This window comes from Onychomys torridus, chromosome 14, assembly GCF_903995425.1.
Source record: "Onychomys torridus chromosome 14, mOncTor1.1, whole genome shotgun sequence".
In the NCBI taxonomy this organism is placed as follows: Eukaryota; Metazoa; Chordata; class Mammalia; order Rodentia; family Cricetidae; genus Onychomys; species Onychomys torridus.
The window spans coordinates 37701553-37725825 of record NC_050456.1 but is presented as its reverse complement, the minus strand read 5'-3'; the positions used below and the strand labels follow the sequence as shown (position 1 = coordinate 37725825).

Sequence of the window (24273 nt, the reverse complement as noted above, 5' to 3'; positions counted from 1 at the left end):
TAGGACACCAGATGGTTGTGAGCTACTCTGTGGTTGCTGGAAATTGAACTCAGAACCTCTGGAAGAACATCGATGCTCTTAACTGCTGAGCCATCTCTCCAGCACCCTTAAAGAAAAGATCTTAACTAAATGCCCCAGAGATAATTGCATGCATACACCTCCTTAGAAATCATTTTCATGTTTTTGCTTATTTGCCTCCCTCCTCTTACTAAGTCTCATGTATCCTAGGCTTGCTTTGAACTTGCTATGACATTGACGCTGGCCTTTAACTCCTGATCCTTACATCATCTTCTTAGCCAGGAGGTGGTGGCACACGCCTGTAATCCCAGCACTCGGGAGACAGAGCCAGGTGGATCTCTGTGAGTTGGAGGCCAGCCTGGTCTACAGAGCTAGTCTAGGACAGGCTCCAAAAGCTACAGAGAAACCCTGTCTCGAAAAACAAAAAACAAAAACAAAAACAAAAAACCCATCTTCTTCTTAGTGCTAGAATTACTGACCTGTGACGTCATGCCCAGCATGTCCTTGTGTCCCATAAAGTTGCATGCTCACTTATAAGCACTCCATGGTTTATTTATTTTGCCGGGGCAAGCATTTTATTACTTATTTATTTTTTATATAAGGTCTCAATGTGTATCGTTGACTGGCCTGGAACTCACTCTGTAGATAGAACAAGTTGCCCCAGAACTCACAGAAATGTGCCTGCCTCTGCCGTCTGAGTCCTGGGATAAAGGCGTGTGCCACCACACTCAGCAAGAACAAACATTGTAAAATATGTCCTTACTGAGTCATTTGTTTGGAGGGTTCACCTCAAGCCAGCCTTTTATAATCTTTGGTTTGTTTATCCATCTGTAAAAAAAAAGTCTGTCGTGGAAAAAGTGGGACACTGCTAATTAATGTGTGAAACACATCCATTAATACATTTAAATTGCTAATGACAGCGCATTGTCAAAAGGCCTTCAACTAAAATGTTGGTTGGATGGGGCTGGTGGAGAGAGTACCTACTGGGGGAAACAGTGAAGACACAATATTTCCCAGGGCTTGTGTAGAACCGGTAAACAGGACTGCCCTGCACCTCTCATAGCCTTGGAAGGGAAAGATCCTCGGTGCAGGAAGCTTGGACAGAGTCAGAGAAGGTGGAAGGTAGAGAGGGTAGCTGAATGTGACGGAGCTGAGTATTTTAAAAATGGACTTGGGACAAAGGAAGCTTGTATCCATTTAGATCACTCTTGCTTCACTCCCCAGGCATGGCGGGCGCGCCCATGGCTTCCTGCTTCAGGATGAGGATCTGAGATTCCCAGGGCTCTTGCTGTGTGTAGAGACAAAAACCCAGCTCACTAGTCCAAGAATCTGGGGGCGGGGCGCGCCGACGAGGGCGGGGCAAGGGGCGTGTCCAGTGCAGGAGGGGCGTGGTCCCGGCGGTGGCGCCAAATCGCGAACATGGCGCCGGAGCGGCTGCGGAGCCGCGCGGTCTCAGCTTTCAAGCTTCGCGGCTTGCTGCTCAGAGGGTGAGTCGCGAGGCAGCCTGTCCCGCCGCAGTGCCCCGGGCGTGCAGAGACCCTTAGATTATTGCGTTGTAAGAGGAGAGGTCGGCCGGGCGCCTTGGAGGCTGCAGAGCCTCCCCGGGTTTCCGCGACGCTCGCGCGGGGTGCAAATGTTACTTCCAGGCTGGGCGGAGCTGCGCCGCCGGGCCCTCCTGAGCCCGGGAAGATGCCAGGTTTAAGGTCCTCAGATCCCCGGAGGTACCCGCCTCTGCGGGATGCAAATCGTTACAGTGTTACTTCGGGAAATTACAGAGAGACACGTCAAAGGAGAGAGACCTGGGGAAATCCGTCTGCCTGTCTGGTGGCGATTTATGTTGCAGACTGTGAGCTTCCCACCCACCCAGCCGTCTCCGTTTTGGATTCTCATCATTGCCTGGAGAATTAAAAACCGGATAGATTTTAAACGTGTTTTTTGGTTTTGGGTTTTTTTTTTTTTTTTTGGGGGGGTAGATTTCCTAGTTTACAATTTGCCCAAAAGGCAGCTTTCCTGGCTATAGTGTGCCATTTTTAGTCCTGTAAAATGAACATCTCCAAGAGCTCGCGTAATTATATTATTTTTACATTTTCTAATACACGTTTTAAGTATATGCTGAGCTTGTGTATCCGGTCCCCAAGGGGCTGGGCCAGAATGCCAACACTAGGTATACATTTTTGAGTCATCCAATTTTTTTTTTGTTTTGTTTTCATAACCGTGAGCTTGGTGGAACTTTTAACTTTACGTTTTGTCTAGTAGTGTCCAAGGGTCAACCTGGGGGAAAGTGATGGATTTAGTTCCATTAATTTCTTACATTTGAAAAGAGGAGTAATTGATCAATTAACCAACTCTTCTTTCTTTTCACTAAAAATGAACTATTATTAAGCTGTTGGAAGCTCATAAACGATACAGCAAGACATACATTCAAATGCTTTAGTTTCAAACACTGTGAGTAGAATTAACCACCATGGAGCTTTACTGTGAGACAATAGTGTGTTATCTATTGCTGTGTAGCGGATTACCATATGGTTTAGAGACTAAAACTGCACCCACGTTTTAGCCTACATTGTCGGTGGGCCAGGAATGCAGATAAGACTAGAGTTCGGGTTTCCGCTTTGGGTCTCATACACTCCTGTCAGCATGAGTTTATCTCAGATGTCCAGGCTATCCAGTTCATTGAGATTTTTTTTTTTTTTAAAGGTATTTTAGCATGATCTGCTTGCAGAGATTTGTTGTTATTTTAATTGTTTGCTTATTTTTGAATTAGCAGTTTCAAGCCTTGATACTTCAGGCTTTAGAGGGAGAGCTGAGGTTTTAGTTACGTTGGCTTTTTATAAAGCTTGAGTTTTATAAGGTTTAAATAACAGTTTGTTACGACCACTACCACCAAACAAAACAGTTTTTTGTTTTTGTTTTTTGTTTATTTGAAGCTGAGGATCGAACCCAGGGCCTTGTGCTTGCTAGGCAAACACTCTACCACTGAGCTAAATCTCCAACCCCCAAAACAGTTTTATTAGGCAGTGGTGGCGCACGCCTTTAATCCCAGCACTTGGGAGGCAGAGGCAGGCAGACCTCTTGTGAGTTCAAGACCAGCCTGGTTTACAGAGTGAGTTCCAGGACAGCCAGGGCTACACAAAGAAACAAAACAAAACCCCAAACAAAAAACAAAACAACAAAACTAGTTTTTTTAGCCAGGGTAGAAGGATAGTTTTGTTCAGAAACTGTAGGCAAAATGAGAACCCCTGGAAGGGAGGAATGAGTGGGCAGCTTCTGAATGCTGGGAATTCTTGGCCTCTTCTTTCTCTCACTAGTGAAGCCACCAAGTTCCTCACTGAAGCTCTTCAGTCTGTCACTGAACTAGAGCTTGAAGAGACCCTGGAAAAGATCATCGATGCAGTTGAAAAGCAGCCCTGTAAGTAACCTTTGCTGAGGATGCCTAGATCGCCATAGCTTTGTGCCCTCGGATTTCGGTTGAAATGGAAACTGAGGCTCCATTGACTAAGATTTTCCAGAGTTCTGAGGTATACACATCATAGTATCTTTTCCCAAAGGGCTAGTTCAGTTGTGACCTCAGGATGTTCTATTCCTTAAGGGCCCTTTTGTAGTTTCTAATCCCCTTGGGGAGGTGGAATTACCATTGCCTCTTTTCTGTGTTTAACTCTTGAATTTGATCTTGTCTTTCAAAGAATTTATTATTATTATTATTATCATTATTATTATTATTATTATTTTGCATGTGTGTGCGTGCACCTATGCCACAGTACGTATGTGGAGATCAGAGGGCAACTTTGGAGTGGGTTCTCTCCTTCTCCCATGTGGGTCTGAGGACCAAACTCATGTCTTCAGAGTTCTGTGGTCAATCATGTCACTGATCTGATCCTCAATGGTCACTATTTCTCTCTGCACACCTGTGACTGTGTCTTACCAAGTTAGATACTCCTAAATGTTTGGGGCGGGGAGAAAAGTGAGAAGGCCTAACTTGCCTGGTCTGTTGGGTTAAATACTCATCGGCTACCAGAGACACCAGCTGAAAAAGGAGAGACGCTCCAATGCTTCTACTGCCCACAGGATAGAAATTTTACCCCGCTTGTCTCTTTCTACTTAATACAGGAAAAGAATTTGTTTTCTCTTTGCTTCTAAAGGCAGGATTTTAAACACACTCTATGTCTTAGTTAAGGTTTCTGTTGCTTCTGTGAAGAGATACTATGTCCATGGCAACTCTTTATTTTATGTGCATTGGTGTTTTGCCTGCGTGTGTGTCTATGTGAGGGTGTCAGGTCCCCTGGAACTGGAGTTTCTTACAGGTATGAGCTGCCGTATGGGTGCTGGGAATTGAACCCGGATCCTCTGGAAGAGCAGCCGGTGCTCTCAACCACTGAAGCCATCTCTCCAGCCCCCATATGGCAACTTTTATAAGGAAAATATTTCACTGAAGGGACTCTCTTACAGTTTAGAGGTTCAGTCCATTATCATCATGGTAGGGAGCATGGTGGCATGCAGGCAGATGTGGTGCTTGAGGTATAGCTGAGTGTCCTACATCTTTCAGGCAACAGGAAGTCGACTGACTCACTATGTGGGTATCCTGAGCATAGGAAACCTCAAAGCCCGCCCCCACAGTGACACACTTCCTCCAACAAGGCCATACCCACTCCAACAAAGCCACACCTCCTAATCATATATTAATAGCTAATGGCATATGGTATTTTGCCTGAAAACAGAGTGATCAAGGAAACTCACTTTCTGATCAGGCCTAAGTTTGTGTTGCTTTCTAAACTGTTTTAGCTGTGTTCTTGGGCTGATATTCAAAGTTGCTCTACCGTCAATAAGAAATGGGTCTATTGAGGGTTGGGATGTGTGTGTGTGTTTGTGTGTGTGTGTGTGTGTGTGTGTGTGTGTGTGTGTGTGTGTGTGTTTGTGTGCGCGCGCGCCTCAGAAGTGCTCTGATTCCTGCTGTGTACTACTGTAGCCAGGGTCTCATGTAGCCCAGGTTGGTCTCAGATTCCCTATGTGGCCCAGAATAGCCTTGAACTCCTGCTCCTCTTGCTTCTGATTCCCAAGTGCTAGGCTTCTAGGTAGGCGCTACCTTCCCTGAGTCTCCATCCCTGTTTGAAATTTGGACTTTGAATTTCCTTTCTCAGTGTCATCAAACATGATCGAACGATCCGTAGTGGAAGCGGCGGTCCGGGAGTGCAGCCAGTCTGTGGACGAGACCATGTATGTGGTAAAACTACATTTTCCTGTGGGACGGTTCCTCGGTGCTTCTTTTCATGGAAAAACAATTCGTGATCAAAACAATTAGCTCTACAGTAGAAGCTGCCCTTATTTGTTTACCTGAACTGATAGTCCACATTATACATTTTACTACGAAATAATTTGTCTTTACTATTTTTTTCCTAGTGAGAGTATAGTATTGGTTTATTACTGACATGGTGTGTTCCCAATCTATTTAATAGTCTATGTGCTGTGAATGATTTAACATCAAAAGTGTAATTTACCGTTTGGTGGTCTGTTTAAGACAGGTCTCACTATATAGCCTAGGCCCTGCCTTCCTAGTGCATGGGTTATGGGGAGCACTATCACACCTGTGACCTTCGTAGCTCTTGAAAGTAGAATGTACAGGCTAAAAACTTTATCCTCTTATTTGTGACACTATAAAAAAGTTGGTACATGGCTTGAAGAAAATGTACAAAAGATGATATGCAAAAGATTATAATGTGAATTATTAGTGTTGATCTATAATACTTGCATTTTAATAAGTTGGATCTGTGTTTTATGGGTTGCTTTTCAGAGAGCATATTTTCAATATCATTGGAGCTTTTGATATTCCACATTTTTTGTACAATTCAGAAAGAAAAAAATTTCTTCCGTAAGTATACCGTGTATCATTTATTGATTTAAATTTTTTAAAGATTTATTTATTTTACATGTATGAGTGTTTTGCCTGAATGTATGAGTATGTACCATATGTGTGCCTGGTGTCCGTGGAGTTCAGAAGAGGGTGCTGGATCTCCTGAAACTGGAGCTACAGACAGTTTTCAGCTTCCATGTGGGTACTGGGAATTGAACTTAGGACCTCTGCAAGAGCAAGAAGTGCTCTTATCTGCTGGGCCATCTTTCTGTTTATTGATTAAATTAATTTCAGTTGTTAATTTTTAACAAAGTGTACAGTTTTATGTTTGACTTTTGGTTGACCTTTGTGTTAATATTTTGTGTGTGTGTGTATGTTTGTATATTGCGTATGTAAGTGTGTATATATATGTATATATTTAAATGACATCCCTTTTTTTCTAGTCTATCAATGACTAATCATGCTGCACCAACCTTATTTGGAACAGCAAGAGATAAAGCTGAGCTGTATCGTGAACGATACACTATTTTACACCAGGTATGTTGGGAGTGGAGGAACAACAATAAATTGGAGAGAAAAAAGAGCTTTGGGAAATCTCAGGGATATTTAAAGGATGCAGTTTCGTGGATTAAAGTTGGTTATTCAAGGCTGGGTTTGGTGGTTCATGTTCATAATTCCAGTACTTGAGATTGCAGAGGCAGGAGGATTGCTGCAAGCTTGAGGCCAGTCTGGTATACACAGAGATTTCCAGACCACTGGGGCTTTATAGTAGGACCCTGTCCAAAACAACAACAACAACAACAACAACAACACAAAAAAGGTCATTCTGTTGACCTTTGATGAGCTCTCTGATTGACATCCTATTGAGAACACAGAGATATGGGGTACATTTCCCTTTAATAATGATGTGAAAGAGAGTGGCCAGCACTTGATACCTGATATGGAGATGTCAAGTACTGTTTAGTGCTTTGCATACATTATTTACCTCATTTGGCCCACTCACAGGAGGAGATTCGTGAGTGCTAGCTAGCGTTATTCCTGTTTCACAGGTGAGGAACTGAAGGCTGGGGAGGTTTCCTGACTTTGCCAAAGGTCACGTGTAGAGAGTTGGGATAGGATTCAGACCTAGCCTGTCTGATTTGTCCAAAGCCTACTATATTCCCTTCAAGGAAAGTAGAACTTTATTATGTCCTCCAAAAGATGCCTAGTGTATTCAGCAGAACCGAGGAGGGCTTCACGGACACTGGCGTTTCACGTGGTCCTTGTGGACATGCACGGTAACACTGGACAAGGACCGAGCAAGGGAAAATGGACTTTGGACAGGAAATGGTGAGCAAGGGAGGGTAGTGTGGAAGTGAGGTGCCTACAGTCCCAGCTACATGGGGTAGGGGCTGAAGCAGGAGGATTACAAGTTCAAAGTCTACGTAAACTACAGAGTGAGTTCAGTAGTAGCCTGGGCAACCTAACGAGACCCTGTGTCAAAGGACAAAGCAAGAAAGCCTATGGATATAGAGCTCAGTGGTACAGGGCTTGCCTAGCATGTATGAGACCCTAGGATCAATGCCCAGCAACACAAAAAAAGATGAGCAGGGTTTTGAACCTCAGAGTGTAACGGGATACTGCTAATCCGTTAACACAAGGAAAGTTTATTGTGGGGATTCTGTCAGATTCTGTTTCAAGCATCAGAGTTAGGGAGGAGATCTATAAATGCAGATCCGGGCGTGAGGCAAGGGCTAGATTGCTGAGAAGGGTTTAGGAGGCATCTGTGGTGAGTGAAGCCCTAGGGTGTGAGAAGGCCTTCCTGTCGTGTCTCCCCCCCCCTCCCCGTCCCCGTCCCCGTCCCTGTCCCTGTCCCTGTCCCCCCCGCCGCCCCCCCAACCCCCGCTGGGAAAGGAGGGCGGAAGAAGAAAGGCAAGAGGTCAGAGGGGGTCAGGGTCAGGGTCAGGGGCGGGCTGCGATGGTGCCTGGTGGCTAGAGCACGGGGCTGGGGGGTGGGGCTGTAGCAGGCATAGCAGGTGTGAGAATGAGGTGGAAGAGGTGAGGTCAGAGGATGCCTGTCCTCAGCCGCTTCCATCCGGCTCCTCAGGCTCCTCAGCCTGAGCTGCAGCTCTGCTGACCCTGTCATGGTTTTGCGCGGAAGTCTGTTGAGTAGGCGGCGTTGCATCCCACGCCGTTGGCCTGGCCTGTACTTTCCTCCTGTCATTTCTGAAACTTTGCCTAAGCTGGGCTGTGCTTCCCTCTTCTGAAACCCGCTGTGAGATTCCCAGTTTTGGAAGGCCCTCTCAGATCCCGCCTTCTCGAAGCTTTTCTTCTTTCTTAATGACTTTATGAAATGTTGGGTTTCATATGATATGTACTTAGATCGTATTTGTCCCCTGTCATTCTCTCCCATCCTTCCCTTTCGTGGTCCCTTGTCTACTCTCATGTCATTTTTAGTCTAGATTCTGCATGTGAGTAAACAGTAACTCGGCCTTTTTGATCTGGTTTCTTTTGCATAGGATGGTCGCCATCCAGCTCTGTCCACTCTCCTGAAGATGAATTTGTTCTTTGTGGCTGAATAATATTCCATTGTGTGTGCATGCTGACTTGGCTTCCTTCCAGTGTATACTCAACCCAGTGGGAGTCACACAGCATGATCATCTGAGTGTGTGTGTGTGTGTAGCAAACCCAGCATGCACCGAGCGCAGCATGCTTTCACACTGAGCTCCAGCTCCAGCCTGTGCTAGCTTACTTTTGTCAAGCTTCTACACTGATTTCCACAGTTGCTGGATTGATGGACACTCCCCTCCTCCCATGCGGCATCATCACTAAAATTGGTTGTTTTCTTCTTTAAAAGAGTTTTACTTATGTGTATGTGTGTCTCTCTCTGTGGGTGTCTGCCACATGTATGCACATACTCTCAGGCCAGAAGATGGTGTTGGGTCTCCTGGAGCAGGTGTTAGAGGAAGTTGTAAGCCGCCTGTGTGAGTGCCGGGGCCCGAACTCGGGTCCTCTGGAAGAACAGGAAGCACTCTGAACCGTGAGGTCATTTCTCCTTCCCTGTTGTTTTCTTGATAGCTAATCTGTCTGGGGTGAGATACAACCTGAGTATAGTTTTACCTTTCTTCTTTTGAATTTTTTTATTTATTGATATATGTGTGTATATGATGTTTGGGGGAGCACATGTGTCATGGCCCTTTTGTGGAAGCCATAGACAACTCTTTGAAGCAGGTTCTCCCTCCCACCTTTCCATGGGTTCTGGGGATTGAACTCAGGTTGTCGGGCCTGAGCTGCAGGTGCCTCTACCCACCTGGCCATCTTGCCAGCTCTTGACTTGCATTACTGGTGTGTGTGTGTGTGTGTGTGCGCGTGCGCGTGTGCGTGTGCGTGTGTGTTGTATACATGTATGGACATTCGTAGGGTGTGTACCCATGCACTTAAGTACAGAACCCAGTGGGAATATTCAGTATCCTCCTCTGTCACTCTGTCTTATTCTCTGTTCAGTGTCTCTGAACCTGGAGCTTGCTGCTTTTCAGCTGGGGTGGTGGCCAGCATGTCCCAGTGGTCTCCCTGACTCCATTATCCACATCCCCAGTGTTGGGGTTCGAGGTGTGCACAGCCACGCTGAGCTTTTCAGGTGGGTGCCTGGGGATCTGAACTCGGGTCTCCTTGCTTCTGCAGCTGCATGCTCACTGGGCCATCTCCCAAGCCCCTGCCAAAGCCTTTTATTTTGATGCAGTCCCATTTCTTAGATCTGGTTATTATACCCTGAGCTACAGATGTCCTATTCAGAAAGTTGTTGCCTCTGTCTATGTCTAGAAGTGTTTTCTCTGTTTCCCCGTAGTAGTTTCAAAGGCTTGGTTCTTAGATTAAGGTCTTTGATCCGCTGTGAACTGACCTTTGTATGAGATGAGAGAGATGAATCGGTTTCATTCTCTCTGTGGACACCCAGTTTCCCAGCACCATTTGTCAGAGAGGCTTCATTTCTCCAAGGTATATTTCTGGCACCTTTTGAAAATTAGGTGTCTGTAGTGGCATGGTTTATTTCTGGATCCCAAGTTCTGTTGCACTGATCTGTTTTTGACGCGATGCCATGCAGCTTTTGTCACTATAGCTCTGTAGCATAGTTTGAACGCGGTTGTGGTGACACCTTCAGTACTGTTCTTGCTCAGGATTGCTTTTGCTAGTCAGAGTTTTTGTGCTTTCGTAACAATCATAGGTTTTATTTATTTATTTTTTCTGTTTCTATGCAGAATGCCATTGGAGTTTTGATGGGGATTATATTGAATCTATAGGTTGTTTTTGGTAACATAACCATTTTCACAGTATTAATTCTGCCGGCCCATGAACTAGAAACGTCTTGCCATTTGAAGCCTTTCTCGATCTCCGGTTGGATGCAGTTTGTTCCTTGTTCAAGCCTGTTGAGCAGTGTGTCCTCTGTGTAACTTACTCAATGTCCTTGCCTTGCATTCATCCTGCTCCACCCTCTTCCCATACCACAGGTTCCTTGTTTTTTGTTTTATTTTTAACTCTGCAACATTTGTCATAGTGCTTTTACCAATATATTAACTGTCAGCCCCTCTCTCTCTCTCTCTCTCTCTCTCTCTCTCTTGTTTGTGTGCCTGAGATATGCTTTTGTGGTGTAACATTGGCCTGAGGTTCACTGTAGCCTCAGTTGACCTCACACTAACTCCAGACCTTCCTGCCTCGGTGTCCTGAGTGTTGATGTTAGGGGCATGGACAACCATCCCCGACCCTTCTCGTCTGTTTCGGTCTACGGTACTGTCACTTGGCCCTGCCTTTCATGCTCCTCGATTGTGGGACACAGGAGATGAGTGGAGCCCGTTCACATTTTCATTGTGTTTACTTCCCTGGAAATACATTTGAATCTGTCATTTTTCAGCTTCAGAATATTTTTCAGAGAGGGTCTCAGGCTAGCCCCAAACTCACTATGTACTTGAGCTTTTGAGCCTCCTGCTTCTGCCTCAAGAGATCCAGGCATGTCCCCGTGTGGCCAGCTTTTCTGTGGTGCGAGGGAAGGAACCCAGAGCTGTGTGAGTGCTGAGCAATCACTGTACACATCCCCAACTCTTCTGTAAGCGGTCTTAAGATCGTGAGAAGCTCACGGTGACGAAAACCAAAGAGCAACTGTGTTAGTGTGGCCTGTATGACAGGAAGGGCAGAGCTCTGTGGTTTCAAGCCCGGCTGGATCCAGGTGCTGGTCCACCATGACGAGACACCTGTCTTTTTGTGTCTCAGCTTTTTTTTTTTGGGGGTTTTTCGAGGCAGGGTTTCTCTGTGTAGCTTTGTGCCTTTCCTGGAACTCACTTGGTAGCCCAGGCTGGCCTCGAACTCACAGAGATCCGCCTGGCTCTGCCTCCCGAGTGCTGGGATTAAAGGTGTGCGCCACCACCGCCCGGCTTTTTTTTTGTTTTTAATTATCCTTTTATTAGACCCTGCCACCACCTGTGCTGGGGACAAAAGATGGGTGACATGTTGGCCCTGATGTGTTGGCCAGGTTTAGGTCTTAGTACATCCTTTTTGAAAAAAAAAAAAAAAAAGATTATGCTTTGAAATAAGTTCTCCTTATGGAATAACAAAAATGGCCACTAGTAGCCATAGCAACTGTCAGAAAGAGCCCTCCTTTCCTGTAGTCCTGCAGAAGTCTTCACTGTATCTCTTATTGGCCCAGCTTGCTGCACTTGCCCCTCCTTTCTTCAGTCCACGTCTCGGCTTTCATCTTTTAGGCCTGGGCTGTCTGTCTTCAGAAGGGCAAAGGGGCAGCAGCCTGCCCGAAGTGCATGCACTGATGGGAGGAGAGACATTCCCTAAGTGATTGCTGTACCCCATCTAACAGTCCACCTTGTGCACACTCACACTCAGCTCTGTATCGGTTGGTAGTCAATTCTGACAAGATTGGATTCTTTCCTGGTGCCTTGGGTGTAGACTGGGTAGACTGGTGGTGAATTTTGATTGTAAGCCTGACTGGATCAAGAAATGCTTACGAATGCCATGGGGTGTGTTTGTGAGGGCAGTTGGGGTGGGGGTGGGGTAAGGGATTTATCCTCCTCTACTCCAGTGTGGGCAGCATCATTGACTAAATACAAAGGAAAGAAGGAAGCAAGCTGAGCAGCGGAGCCTGGTATTTCCCCTGCACCTCTTCATGGTTAGTACGGACCGCAGTTCACAACCGAGGTTCTCAACCATGGTTCTCCACCGTGGTTCTGAGAACCCAGGTTCTCAGCCGTGAGCAGAGTAAAGCCCTTCCTCCCTTAAGCTTCTTTTTGTCAGACATTGGGTTGCAGCAGTGGATGAGAGAGTTAACTGATGCAGAGCTTCCCACAGCCTTCTTCCTTTGGATACCCCAATTTCTCAGCCTGAAGTTTCTTGTTATCACCCTCTTTTTTCCCCTCTGTATTCCCTCATTTGGGTCTTGTTAAATCATCTCTTTGGCCTGGTGTACAGCCAGTCCTTACAGAACCGTGTTGTATGGTGGTGCCTTAGGGTTTCTATTGCTGTGAAGAGACACCATGACCACAACAACTCTTACAACATTTAATTGAGGTGGCAGCTTACAGTTTCAGAGGTTGTTGTTGTTGTTGTTGTTGTTGTTGTTTTGTTTGGTTTTTTGAGACAGGGTTTCTCTGTGTAGTGTTGGTGCCTGTCCTGGATCTTGCTCTGTAGACCAGGCTGGCCTTGAACTCACAGAGATCTCCCAGGCTCTGCCTCCCAAGTGCTGGGATCAAAGGCGTGTACCACCAACGCCTGGCTAGTTTCAGAGGTTAATTCTTTATTATCATGGTGGGAAGCAAGGCAGCATGCAAGCAGATGTGTTGCTAGAGAGGTAGTTGAGAGTTCTTACATCTTGACTCACAGGCAGCAGGAAGTGGTCTGAGACACTGGGCATGGCTTGAGCATATATGAGACCTCTAGGCCCGCCTACACACTTCCTTCAACAAGGTCATACCTACTCCAAAAAAACCACACCTTGTAATAGTACCGCTCCTTTTGGGGGTCTTTCAAACTACCACAGGTAGCTTCTCTCTCTCTCTCTCTCTCTAGCTTCCAAGCTCAGGCTTTTAAATCCTTTTTGTTTTAGAAGTTGCTGTGGGGGTTGGGGATTTAGCTCAGTGGTAGAGTTGCCTAGCTGGTACAAGGCCCTGGGTTTGCAGTGGGGGAATTGCTAGGTATTTGCATGTTGTTAAACTAATACAGGTTCTCAAATGTGATGAGAAGAAGCAACAGTAACAGCCTAGGGACATTGTTTTGTCTTTGGTGTTTTTAATGACTCTTAAATGTTCAGTTCAGTGATTCATAAAGCTCTCTCTTTCTTACAGAGGACACACAGACATGAATTATTTACCCCTCCAGTCATAGGCTCACACCCCGAGGAAAGCGGGAGCAAATTCCAGGTTTGAGCATTGTCTTAATTACTTGGGAGCTGTATTATAGTGAGACAAGTGTAATGTTTATTGCTACTTTTTTGTACACTTATTTTGATGTGTGCTCATGTGCTGTGGCCCATGTGGAAGTCAGAGGACAGCTTGCAGGAGCTGGTTCTTTGTTCCACCGTGTGTAACCTGGGCATTGAACTCAGGATATTAGGCTTGGTGGCAAGTATTTTTCCCCAATGAGACATCCTGCCTGGCTAGCTACTTTTAATTCATTGATTTTATTTATTTTTATTTTTTTATTTTTTTAATTTTTGCTTGAGATAAGATCTCATTATGTACCCTGGCTGGCCTGAAACTCACTATGTAGAGAGGCTGGCCCCAGACACACATACCTCTGCCTCCCATGCCTGGTTAATTCACTGAATTTTAAGTGAAAATAAACTCGTGTACCTGTTAAACTGGCTTGTAGGCATGGCTACCTGACAGTTTGCTGGTAAGGGCCATGCCTAATGCTGTGGGTTCTGTAGCCCTTCAGTAGAAGTTAATTCGTCTTTGAAGCAGGTCTGGTACCAGGGAAACATCCACATAGTCTCTGGCCTCCACACCAACACTAGTCCTCCTAAGCCCTGTACCGGCTTTCTGATCAGCTGTTCATTACCCTTTGTGCCCTCACTCATAACACTGATCATTGCCCATCCTCTCTTGATCACCAGACTTGTTAGACTAAAATGTGCCATATCCTTTGTAAGGAAAACGTAATACATCAAAGGAGCATTGGTGTCAGGACCCCCAGCCCTGGCATACGGAAAAGACAGGGAAGAGTGAGTGGAGAACACAGTGAGTGAGTGGAGAACACAGTGAGTGAGTGGAGAACACAGTGAGTGAGTGGAGAACACAGTGAGTGAGTGGAGGACACAGTGAGTGAGTGGAGAACACAGTGAGTGAGTGGAGAACACAGTGAGTGAGTGGAGAACACAGTGAGTGGAGGACACAGTGAGTGAGTGGAGAACACAGTGAGTGAGTGGAGGACACAGTGAGTGAGTGGAGGACACAGTGAGTGAGTGGAGAACACAGTGAGTGAGTGGAGAACACAGTGAGTGAGTGGAGAACACAGTGAGTGAGTGGAGAACACAGTGAGTGAGTGGAGAACACAGTGAGTGAGTGGAGAACACAGTGAGTGAGTGGAGAACACAGTGAGTGAGTAGAGAATACAGTGAGTGAGTGGAGAACACAGTGAGTGAGTGGAGGACACAGTGAGTGAATGGAGAACACAGTGAGTGGAGAACACAGTGAGTGAGTGGAGGACACAGTGAGTGAGTGGAGAACACAATGAGTGAGGAGAACCCAGTGAGTGAGTGGAGGACACAGTGAGTGAGTGGAGAACACAGTGAGTGAGTGGAGGACACAGTGAGTGAATGGAGAACACAGTGAGTGGAGAACACAGTGAGTGAGTGGAGAACACAGTGAGTGAGTGGAGAACACAGTGAGTGAGTGGAGAACACAGTGAGTGAGTGGAGAACACAGTGAGTGAGTGGAGAACACAGTGAGTGGAGAACACAGGGGCCCTACAGTCGTAACTTGGTACGGGGGAGAGCTGGACTGTGTGCACCTTCCGCTTTTAGAGTTTGGAAGGTGATTCCCAAACAGCTCTGTCATTTTTGTTCCACCCTAGGCCTGGCCTGGCCACTGTCAGTCTGTCTGTGGCTCTCTCCTCCTCGCTAGTGCTCGGAACCCTGCTCAGGGACAGTCCTTGCTTCTTCTGTCTGGGCCTTGCCAGTTTCCTGAGGATCTCAGTGGATTTTGAGGAAACCTCTTTGGTGTTCATTAGATTCTCTGCCTTGGTGGATCAGAATTCATTGTGCTGAGGACTCTCTTAGAGACTGAAACAGTAATACTGGATGAGGTTAAACTAATGTTTGAGAGTGTGGTGGTGCAGGCCTGAGGTCCTCACACTTGGGTGGAGGCAGGGGAGTGAGGAATCCAAGCTCATCCTCAGCTCTGTAATGGGTTTGAAGCCAACGTGGGCTGCATGAGACTCTGTTTAAAAAAAAAACAACAAAAATTAATGTTCAGTGGTGGCACACAAAGAGAAAACACTAATAGTATTGGACACTGCACTTAACTGTATTACAGTATAATTTATGTCATCCTGGAAATTGACTCGACTCACATCTCCCTACCAGTGTCTGTCTGTGTCACATGTGTTAGGTTTCTGATGTCAGCTTACATGTCCACGGCCCAGAAGAAATGCTTTCTCTTCTCTTTTTCAAAATACTTTTGAGACTTACATGGCTAATAATGTATTGCTCTTTTCAGTCTTCCTGTTCAGTTCTGTGTCTGTGATGGTTTGTTTCCTATTTAAGCAACACTTAAGAGCAAGCAGAAACCCAAATAGACTATCTATAGAATCTGAGTGGAAATTCCTTTTATAAACTACAAAAATAGTGTGTTTCATACGTATTTGGAGGGCTGGGGGCAGAGCTGAGTGATAGAGCACTTGCCTAGCATATCTAAAGCCCTGGATTTGATTCTAAAAACAACAGTATTTTGTCATGTCTTTGTACTATGTTGCTTCACGATGATATTTTTTAAATGTGATCCCAGCCCTCATATCACATGGCATATTAGTTACAAAGAGCCTGTGCATCCTCCTATATATTTAACCATTCCTAGATGACTTATAATTTGTAATGCAATGGAAATGCTATATAAGTTTTTGCTTAGAAGATCATGACAAGAATAAGAAGCTTATGTAGTTGTGGGATTGAACCCAATGATGGAACCCTTGAGACCAGCTTTCATGAGGTCCTAGGTCAGATCTCTGATAAAAAGTCTGTATATGCTCAATACAGACACAACTTGTTTTCAAATATTTTTGAGCCAAAATTAGTTGAAACCACAGGGATAGAATCCACAGATACAGAGGCTGAGTATATATTCTTTCCTTCATGCCTTTCACCCCAGCACTGGGAATCTGTATGAGTCTAAGGCTAGCCTGGTCAACATAGTGAGTTTCAGGCCAGCCAAGGCTACACCACCACAACAGAATGGTAACCTAATTGTTACTTCCTTAACGTTTTTCTCTTCTTCTTTTTGTTTTGAGACAAAAAAAAAAAAAAAAAAAAAAAAAATCTATCTATGTAGCTCAGACATTGCTATGTGGACAAGGCTGGCCTCGAACTCACAGAGATCTACCAGTCTCTGCCTCCAGAGTACTGGTATTAAAGGTATGTACCACCATACCTAGCTTTGACTTTCTGATAAAAAGTATAATTATTAGGCTGAGAATATAAATAACAACTTTAAGGAATACTAGATATAATTAGTATTTAGTATTGAAAAAACATTAATTTTTTGAATGACACTTTAACTTTCTTAATTTTAAGTTTTTATGCCTTTGTCTATTTGCCTGCTTGTCTATGTGTACCATGTGTGTGCAATGCCCACAGAGACCAGAAGAGGGCAGCAGATTCCCCTGGCAGTCACAGGCAGTTAGGGACTGCCACATGTGGGTCTTGTGAACCAAAGCCAGGTCTTCTGCAAGATCAATAAATATTCCTAATTGCTGAGCTAGCTTTCTAGCTCCCCAGACTCATTAAGTTTTAAGTAGTACTCATCAAATAAATCAAAGTGGGCCAGGCATGATGATACCTACCATTCTGCCACTGAAAAAGCGAAAGCAGAAGAGTTGAGAGTGTTAGCCTACCCTGGCAACATAGCCGACTATCTTGAAAAGTAAAAACAGGGCCGGCAAGATTGCCCAGTGGGTAAAGGTGTTTGTCACCACCTTGCCCGCCAGAGTTTGCTCCATGGGACCTACATGGTGGAAGGAGGAACTCCCTCATAGTGTCTTCTGACTTCCACAGCTACACCATGACACACTCTTTCTTCAGTAAACAAACGTATATAACCGTGAAAAAATAATTTATAATTTTTTATAAATAAGGCTGTCAAAGGGGCTCAGCAGGTAAAGGTCCTTGCCGTCAAGCCTGATAACCTGGTCTAGATGCCTTATGGTGAAGGAAAGAATGGACTCCCTCAATACTCAATGTGGATGCATGCCCCTTGCCCCAGTATGAAAATTATATGGTATACACTTGTGAGTCCAACACTTGGGAGGCTGGGGCAGGAGGATTGCTTCCTGCTAGTTAAAGACCAGCCTGTACTATACAAGGAGTATCAGGCCAGCTAGGGCTGTATAACAACCAAACAAGCCAGGCAGTAGTGTCACACACCTTCAATCCTAGTACTCAGAAGGCTGAGGCAGGCTGATCTGAGTTCAAGGCCAGCCAGGTCTCCAGAGTGAGTTCCAGGACAGTCAGGACTACACAGAGAAACCTGTCTCAAAAAACCAAACCAAACAAAACAACAACAAAACACAATAAAACAAAAACAATAAATATTTACTATCCACAAGGGTGCATTGTGAGGCTTTAGTCATTGGTAACCATACATTTATTCTCCTGTGTGTGTGGTGTGTGTGTGTGTGTGTGTGTGTGTGTGTGTGTGTGTGTGAGTTGTTCTGTTTTAAGATTGTGTGATAATAGCCTGGGCTGTGCTGGAACTCACTGAAGTCCAGGCTGGCCTCAGACACAGCGTTCCTCTGTCCTTAGGCATGAATTCCTGTATTTGATTTCTTTGGTTACATTTTTGTTCATTATACATTTGACATTTAGCTTTTTGTAGGAGGACACTAAACTTGCAGATTAATCTTCCTATTGTAAAGCAGCTAGCTATATGTAGCAAACTTGTACTCGGCATTTACTTATCTGTAAGAAAATTAGAATATGCTTTTAATCGTTAGGGACTTATTCTGTTTTATTTTAGCTTAAAACAATAGAAACTTTACTGGGTAGTACAAGCAAAGTTGGCGACGTGATTGTCCTTGGAATGATAACCCAGTTGAAAGAGGTAAGTGAAGACTGACTGGCTTCCTTTTTACCCTTTTTGGATTTGAGTTGGCAATTCATTGCTGTGGCGGCGATGCATTTTCATAAAAAACACAGGAACACATTCTTCACAGAAAGCACAGTAGCTACCCTCTTCACCTGTGTCCAGTTTTCTGTCGTTAGAGGGAAAGACTGACCAGATGTTCAATTTGCATAGCCTCTGGGTAGCCCCCAGGTGACCTCTACTTGAACTGACTCTGCGTTTCGGAATGAGTGAGCTGCTGACCACATCCTGGTGCCCTGGAGGTCCTGGTCATTCTCTTAGTAAAGCATCTGGTGAGGCCGAATGGCGAGCAGCCAGGCCTCCCTGTCACCCCGTGGTCTGCAGCTCTTGTTCCTCAGTGCCTGGGAGTCTCGGTGAAGTGGTTAGTCTGAGGCTGCCAAGAAATAAGCACAGAAGTGTGGACTGGGTGTTACACCTCCAGATCCATGCCTCTCTGGTGTGTCCTGTTGTCACACTTGGTAGTCCTTTAATTATCTGTAATAGGATTCATTTTTACACAAATGTGAGTCTGTTTCATTTAATTCTGTTTTAGGGGAAGTTTTTCCTGGAAGATCCCACTGGAACAGTACAACTGGATCTTAGTAAAGCTATATCCTTAAAGGAAAAAAAAAATCTGAGTGGATTTGATAGCGAATGCCTTTAATCCCAGCACTAGGGAGGCAGAGGCAGGTGGATCTCTGTGAGTTCGAGGCCAGCCTGGTGTACAGAGTGAGTTCCAGGACAGCCATGGCTGTTGCACAAAGAAACCCTGTCTTGAAAAACGAAAAAAGAAATTCTGAGCCAGGTGTGGTGGTGCACGCCTTGAACCTCAGGTCTCCAGAGACAGAGGCAGGCCAGTCTCTGAATTTAAGGCCAGCCTTGTCTACATAGTGAGCTCCAGGCCAGCCAGGGCTACACAGTGAGACCCTGTTTCAAAAAAAAAAAAAAAAAAAAAAAATTAGGGGCTAAAGAGACGGCTCAACAGATAAGGGCAGCTGCTGCTATAGAGTGTGGGTTCAGTTCCCAGCACCCACACGGCAGCACACAACCATCTGTTAGAGTTTTCCTGCCTGGCCCACAGTAAGGACAAATCTCTCTCACCCGCCAGGCCCATAGACGCTCAGAACCAACCAAGTAAACACAAAGAAACTTATATTGTTTACAAACTGTATGGCCGTGGCAGGCTTCTTGTTATCTACTTCTTCTATCTTAAATTAACCCATTTCTGTTAGTCTATACTTTGCCACATGGCTTGTGGCTTACCGGTGTCTTTACATGTTGCTTCTCATGTCAGCGGCTGGCAGTGTCTCTCACCCAGCCTCCCACTTCCCAGAATTCTCTTCTCTCTTGTCCTGTCTATACTTCTTGCCTGGACACTGGCCAAACAGCATTTTATTTATACAGAGCGATATCCACAGCAATCTATAACTCCAGTTCCAGGGGGTCTGATGCCCTCTTCTGATCTCCTCAGGCTACAGGCAAAACACCCATACATATAAAACAGAAAAAACAAATAAGCTTTTGAAAATTTAAGAAGAGAACTCTGTTTTAGGGCTGGGAGTTTAGCTTCTTGGGAGAGCACATGCATAGAACGGCAAACATAATAAATACATAAGTAAATAAAATGATTAAGTTAAAGGAACTGGGGAAAATGCTTTTATACCATTCTTAAATGTGTCTCTTTGGATTTCCAGTATAACTTGTATGTGGTGGTAACATTGGAATACAGACACACTTTTAGAGACTAAAGTCTTTCTCATTGGGGAATCTGGAGAAATCCCTGAAGAAATTTACAACATGCCAAGACTCACATATAGATCATTGTGAAGTTTTCAGTTTATTATAATTTTTTAATATAAAATTACAATTGGGGTGTGTGTGTGTGTGTGTGTGTGATGTATATCCATTGTGTGTGTGTGTGTGTGTGTGTGTGTGTGTGTGAGAGAGAGAGAGAGAGATGTATATCCATTGGTGTGTGTGTGTGTGTGAGAGAGAGAGAGAGAGAGAGAGATGTATATCCATTGGTGTATGTGTGTGAGAGATGTATATCCATTGGTGTGTGTGTGTGTGTGTGTGTGAGTGAAAGAGAGAGAGAGAGATGTATATCCATTGGTGTGTATGTGGACGTCACAGGACAACTTGCAGGGGTTTGGTCTCTCCTATCATGTGGGTGCTGAGTGTTGAACTCAGTCTTGCCAGTGAGTGTCTTTACCTACTGAGCCATCTTGCCCTCCTGTAGTTTATTATTTAAAACTCTTTTCAGGGCCAGGCATGGGTGCTCACTTGTAGTCCCAGCACTTGGAAGGCTGAGTTTTAGGAGTTCTGAGGCCAGTCTGGGCTACAGGTCTCAACCTTTCCCCGCCACAAACAAACAAGACCTTCCGTGTAACACCAGTACAAGCCCCTAAGAGAAATCTAAAACAACACAGCAAAGCTAGAAATGCCTTGGGGCTCAGGCAGTATGCTGGCCTTGAACTTTCCCTCAGCTGCTCTGTACCAGTTCCACAGTGGCCTATACACCGAGGCATGCTTTGTCCTGGCTGAAGGTAAGTGATGCACCCTTTTCCTGTCCTTGCTAGACAGTAAAACTGTTCCTACTTGGGGAAGACACCTCACGATGTAATTCCAGAGGACATTCACGATGAGCAGGTGACTCTTGAGAAACGTGCTGTTGGAAACTATTTCAGGGCTGAGGAAAATGTCTTGAGATTAGACATTGGAGAAAGCAGCACAGCCCGTGTGTACTTAAAACCATCCATGTGCACGCTGTGCAGTGTGAGTCACAGCTTGTAAGACTGAAAGTCTCCTTTGGACTTCATATGGGGTCACACACTCAGTAACTTCTCATCGATGTGGCTGCTCTCTCTCTACTAACGTGTGCCATGAGTCCCCTTTCACCCCACCCTAAATTATGAGTCTGTTGGGATGGGGTATGCTTGTTTAATGTAGTTTTCCTTATAAAATTGGGACGGTCGTGGCTCTGGAGTTGGATATCTCAGTAAGATTGGTGACTTCTGTAGTTGAGTTCATTGCTTTATGTGACATGGATTTGCCTTTTCAAAAATGAACAGATAAAAGTGATTTGTTACCCGTTTGTTCTGTATATTTTTAGGTTGGTTTGAAGATCAAGTGTTTCATGTCAATGCCTTTGGATTCCCACCCACTGAGCCCGCTAGTACCACAAGGTATTAAAGCACTCAAGTTCTGTACCACAGGATTTGTATGCCCCCAATAGCAAATGTAACGTAGTTTATCTCAGTCACTACCCGGTGTCTATGCTGTGTGTTGAAAGGGAAACTCATGTGTCTTAGTTCTTGGAGGTCTGATGCCTGCTTTTGGTCTCCACAGGTACACGCTCATGTGACATGCATTCTCTCTCTCTCTCTCTCTCTCTCTCTCTCTGTGTGTGTCTCTCTCTCTCCCTACAGGTACACTCATGTGGCATACATTCTTTCTCTCTCTCTCCCTCTCTCTCCCTCCAGGTACACTCATGTGGCATACATTTTCTTTCTCTCTCTCTCTCTCTCTCACACACACACACACACACACACACACACACACACACACACACTCAAATAAAAATTTTAAAGTGAAAATAAAGAAAAAATAGAATATAAAGGCATACAAAGAAAAATGAATTTAATGAGCCTATCCTTTATGTTACGACTTCGATATCTATATGAATTACCTGTATAGATAATTCTCATTATTTATGGAGTCTGGTCCAAATCCCTGCCAGTGTGCAGTGGGTGGCTCGGTGGTGTATGAACAGTGAAACAGAATGCGTTACCAGGCATTTGTGAAGCTGGGGTAGAGGGTAGCTCTGCCCTCTTGCTTCATACAGAGGGGTGGTATGAGAAGCTCCAGCCTGGGGCCAGCTAGGGGGCCAGCCGAGGGGACTTGCCTTGCTCCTGTGGCACATAGTGTACTGTTGCTTCAACCTGTCCTGAGGAGACTGGATGGGGCATCAGTGGCAGACCTGAGAACCAGCTGTACTCACATCCGCCTGGTGAAACGGTGGCTTTAGTGAGCTTACAGGATCATGGGTGACCTATTGAAAAGTCTCGCCTCAGCGTGGATGATGATTCCCCGTAATTGCACAGATGGAGTCCCTTCTCCTCGGTTAGCTTTACACCTCCCAAGACTGTGTACCTGGGCCACGATTACATAGAGTGTCTGGACATAGAGTGAGGTTCTATTTACTGTCCTGTACATGTGTGTATTTTAAATGATTTGCAGACAATATACTTCATGTCTGGAATACTATGTTGCATGATTGTTGTGTCTGGCACATTTTTACTTTCTTGGAGAATAGACATGGTATAGGAGATAACTGTGTTGTAATTATATAGGGCGTACTATGGAAATATTAATTTTTTTGGAGGGCCTTCTAATGCATCAGTGAAAACTTCTGCGAAGCTGAGACAACTGGAAGATGAGAACAAGGACGCCATGTTTGTGTTTGTGTCTGACGTTTGGTTGGACCAAGTGCAAGTGTTGGAGAAGCTTCACACAATGTTTTCCGGTACCTATTATTTTCGTGTTCTGTCTTGAACTGTTCTGAAGGGATTGTGTCCTAAAACTAAATGTCTGCCATGCTATTGTGGCAGAGTGCATCTGTGGGCCCTGCTACATGGGAGCCTGAGGTGGGGGATTGAGCCATGATTAGAGACCAGTCTGGGCAACATAGGCAATCTTGTTTTAAAAACAAGACAAACAAAACAAAACCAAAGCTTTCACAGTTAAAGCCAGCCAGATGTGGTGGCACATGCCTTTAATCCCATCACTTGAAAAGCAGAGGCAGGTAGATTTCTGTGCGTTCCAGGCCAGCTAGGGCTGTATAGTGAGATCCTGTCTCAAAAATAATTAAATAAATAAAACAAAATTTTCAGCCTTGAAAAGCTGTGTTCTTTTATTCTCTAGGTTATTCCCCGGCACCTCCAACCTGCTTTATTCTCTGCGGTAATTTTTCATCTGCACCATATGGAAAAAACCAAGTTCAGACTTTGAAAGGTATTGAAGATCTTGTTTAGAAGAGTGCTTCTAAGCCGAGTGGTGGCACACGCCTTTAATCCCAGCACTCAGGATGCAGGGGCAGGTGGATCTCTGTGAGTTCGAGGCCAGCCTGGTCTACAGAGCGAGTTCCAGGACAGCCAAGGCTGCACAGAGAAACCTGTCTTGAAAAACAAACAAATCATTAAGAGCATTTCTATATTTATATAAATTATATTGATAAATTGTGTATAATATTTTAATTTTATTAAAGAGCTATAGGGTTGTACTTATTCAACTGTAACTTTATGGATGTATACAAATTAAATTAAATATCTTTAAAATTTTTTAGACTCCCTAAAGTCTTTGGCAGACATAATATGTGAATACCCAAGTATCCACCAAAGGTAACGATCTCTGTGACTACCTTTCTTTTATTTTTAATCCAAAATAGTTTTTTTTAAATGAATCATGAAGTTTATTTATATCAATGATTATAAAGAAATTGCCTGTAGAAAGAGAAAAAGTTGAGAGTGTTAAAAGATCCCAGGATAAAATGCTCACATCATCGTGTAGAAGGCAGAGTGGTGAGCTGATCTGTAGTTTTCCATGACACTAGTGTGGAGAAAGACCTTCCGTATGATCATCCCCTGTCCTCATGAACCTCTGTAAAGACAAATTAATCTGGGCTAGCAAGATGGCTTGGTGGGCAGAGGTGCTTGCCATGCCTGGTAACTGAGTTCGATTCCTGAGACCCATAAAAGGAGAAAACCAACTCCTACAAGATGTCCTCTGAATTCCACATGTGTGCCATAGCAGACACAGGCTTGAACATACATATACGTGCACATGTGTGCAAGCGTACACACACATGTAAAATTACGTAAGATTCAGTCCGTCAGCCCACACTAGCCACAGCTAAAGCATCCTCAGTTACTGGACAGTGCAAATGCACTGGCCACCATGCTACTAATGCATAGTTTTAGATTGGAGACTTTTAGCAGTTTATTAAAATGCATAAAATAAAAAAAAATTGTAGGTAGGCATAATGGCACCCGAGTATTGGGGAGACTGAGGCAAGAGGATTGCAGATTCCAGGCTACATAGCAAGAC

The 24273-nt window shown here is 44.7% G+C and overlaps 1 protein-coding gene across 1 annotated transcript in view; it reads left to right on the top strand.

The window, feature by feature from the left end:
- The first annotated feature begins 1419 nt into the window (after nucleotides 1-1419).
- Pole2 (DNA polymerase epsilon 2, accessory subunit) overlaps nucleotides 1420-24273 on the top strand; it is a 30163-nt gene continuing 7309 nt past the window's right edge. Inside the window, exons 1-13 of the mRNA XM_036206572.1 lie at nucleotides 1420-1505; nucleotides 3327-3427; nucleotides 5154-5229; nucleotides 5804-5881; nucleotides 6307-6400; nucleotides 13180-13254; nucleotides 18064-18147; nucleotides 18722-18778; nucleotides 20666-20714; nucleotides 21281-21353; nucleotides 22521-22693; nucleotides 23092-23181; nucleotides 23513-23567. Coding sequence (XP_036062465.1) covers nucleotides 1438-1505; nucleotides 3327-3427; nucleotides 5154-5229; nucleotides 5804-5881; nucleotides 6307-6400; nucleotides 13180-13254; nucleotides 18064-18147; nucleotides 18722-18778; nucleotides 20666-20714; nucleotides 21281-21353; nucleotides 22521-22693; nucleotides 23092-23181; nucleotides 23513-23567 — 1073 coding nt within the window. The 5' untranslated portion in view covers nucleotides 1420-1437. The remainder of the gene's footprint in view (nucleotides 1506-3326; nucleotides 3428-5153; nucleotides 5230-5803; nucleotides 5882-6306; nucleotides 6401-13179; nucleotides 13255-18063; nucleotides 18148-18721; nucleotides 18779-20665; nucleotides 20715-21280; nucleotides 21354-22520; nucleotides 22694-23091; nucleotides 23182-23512; nucleotides 23568-24273) is intronic.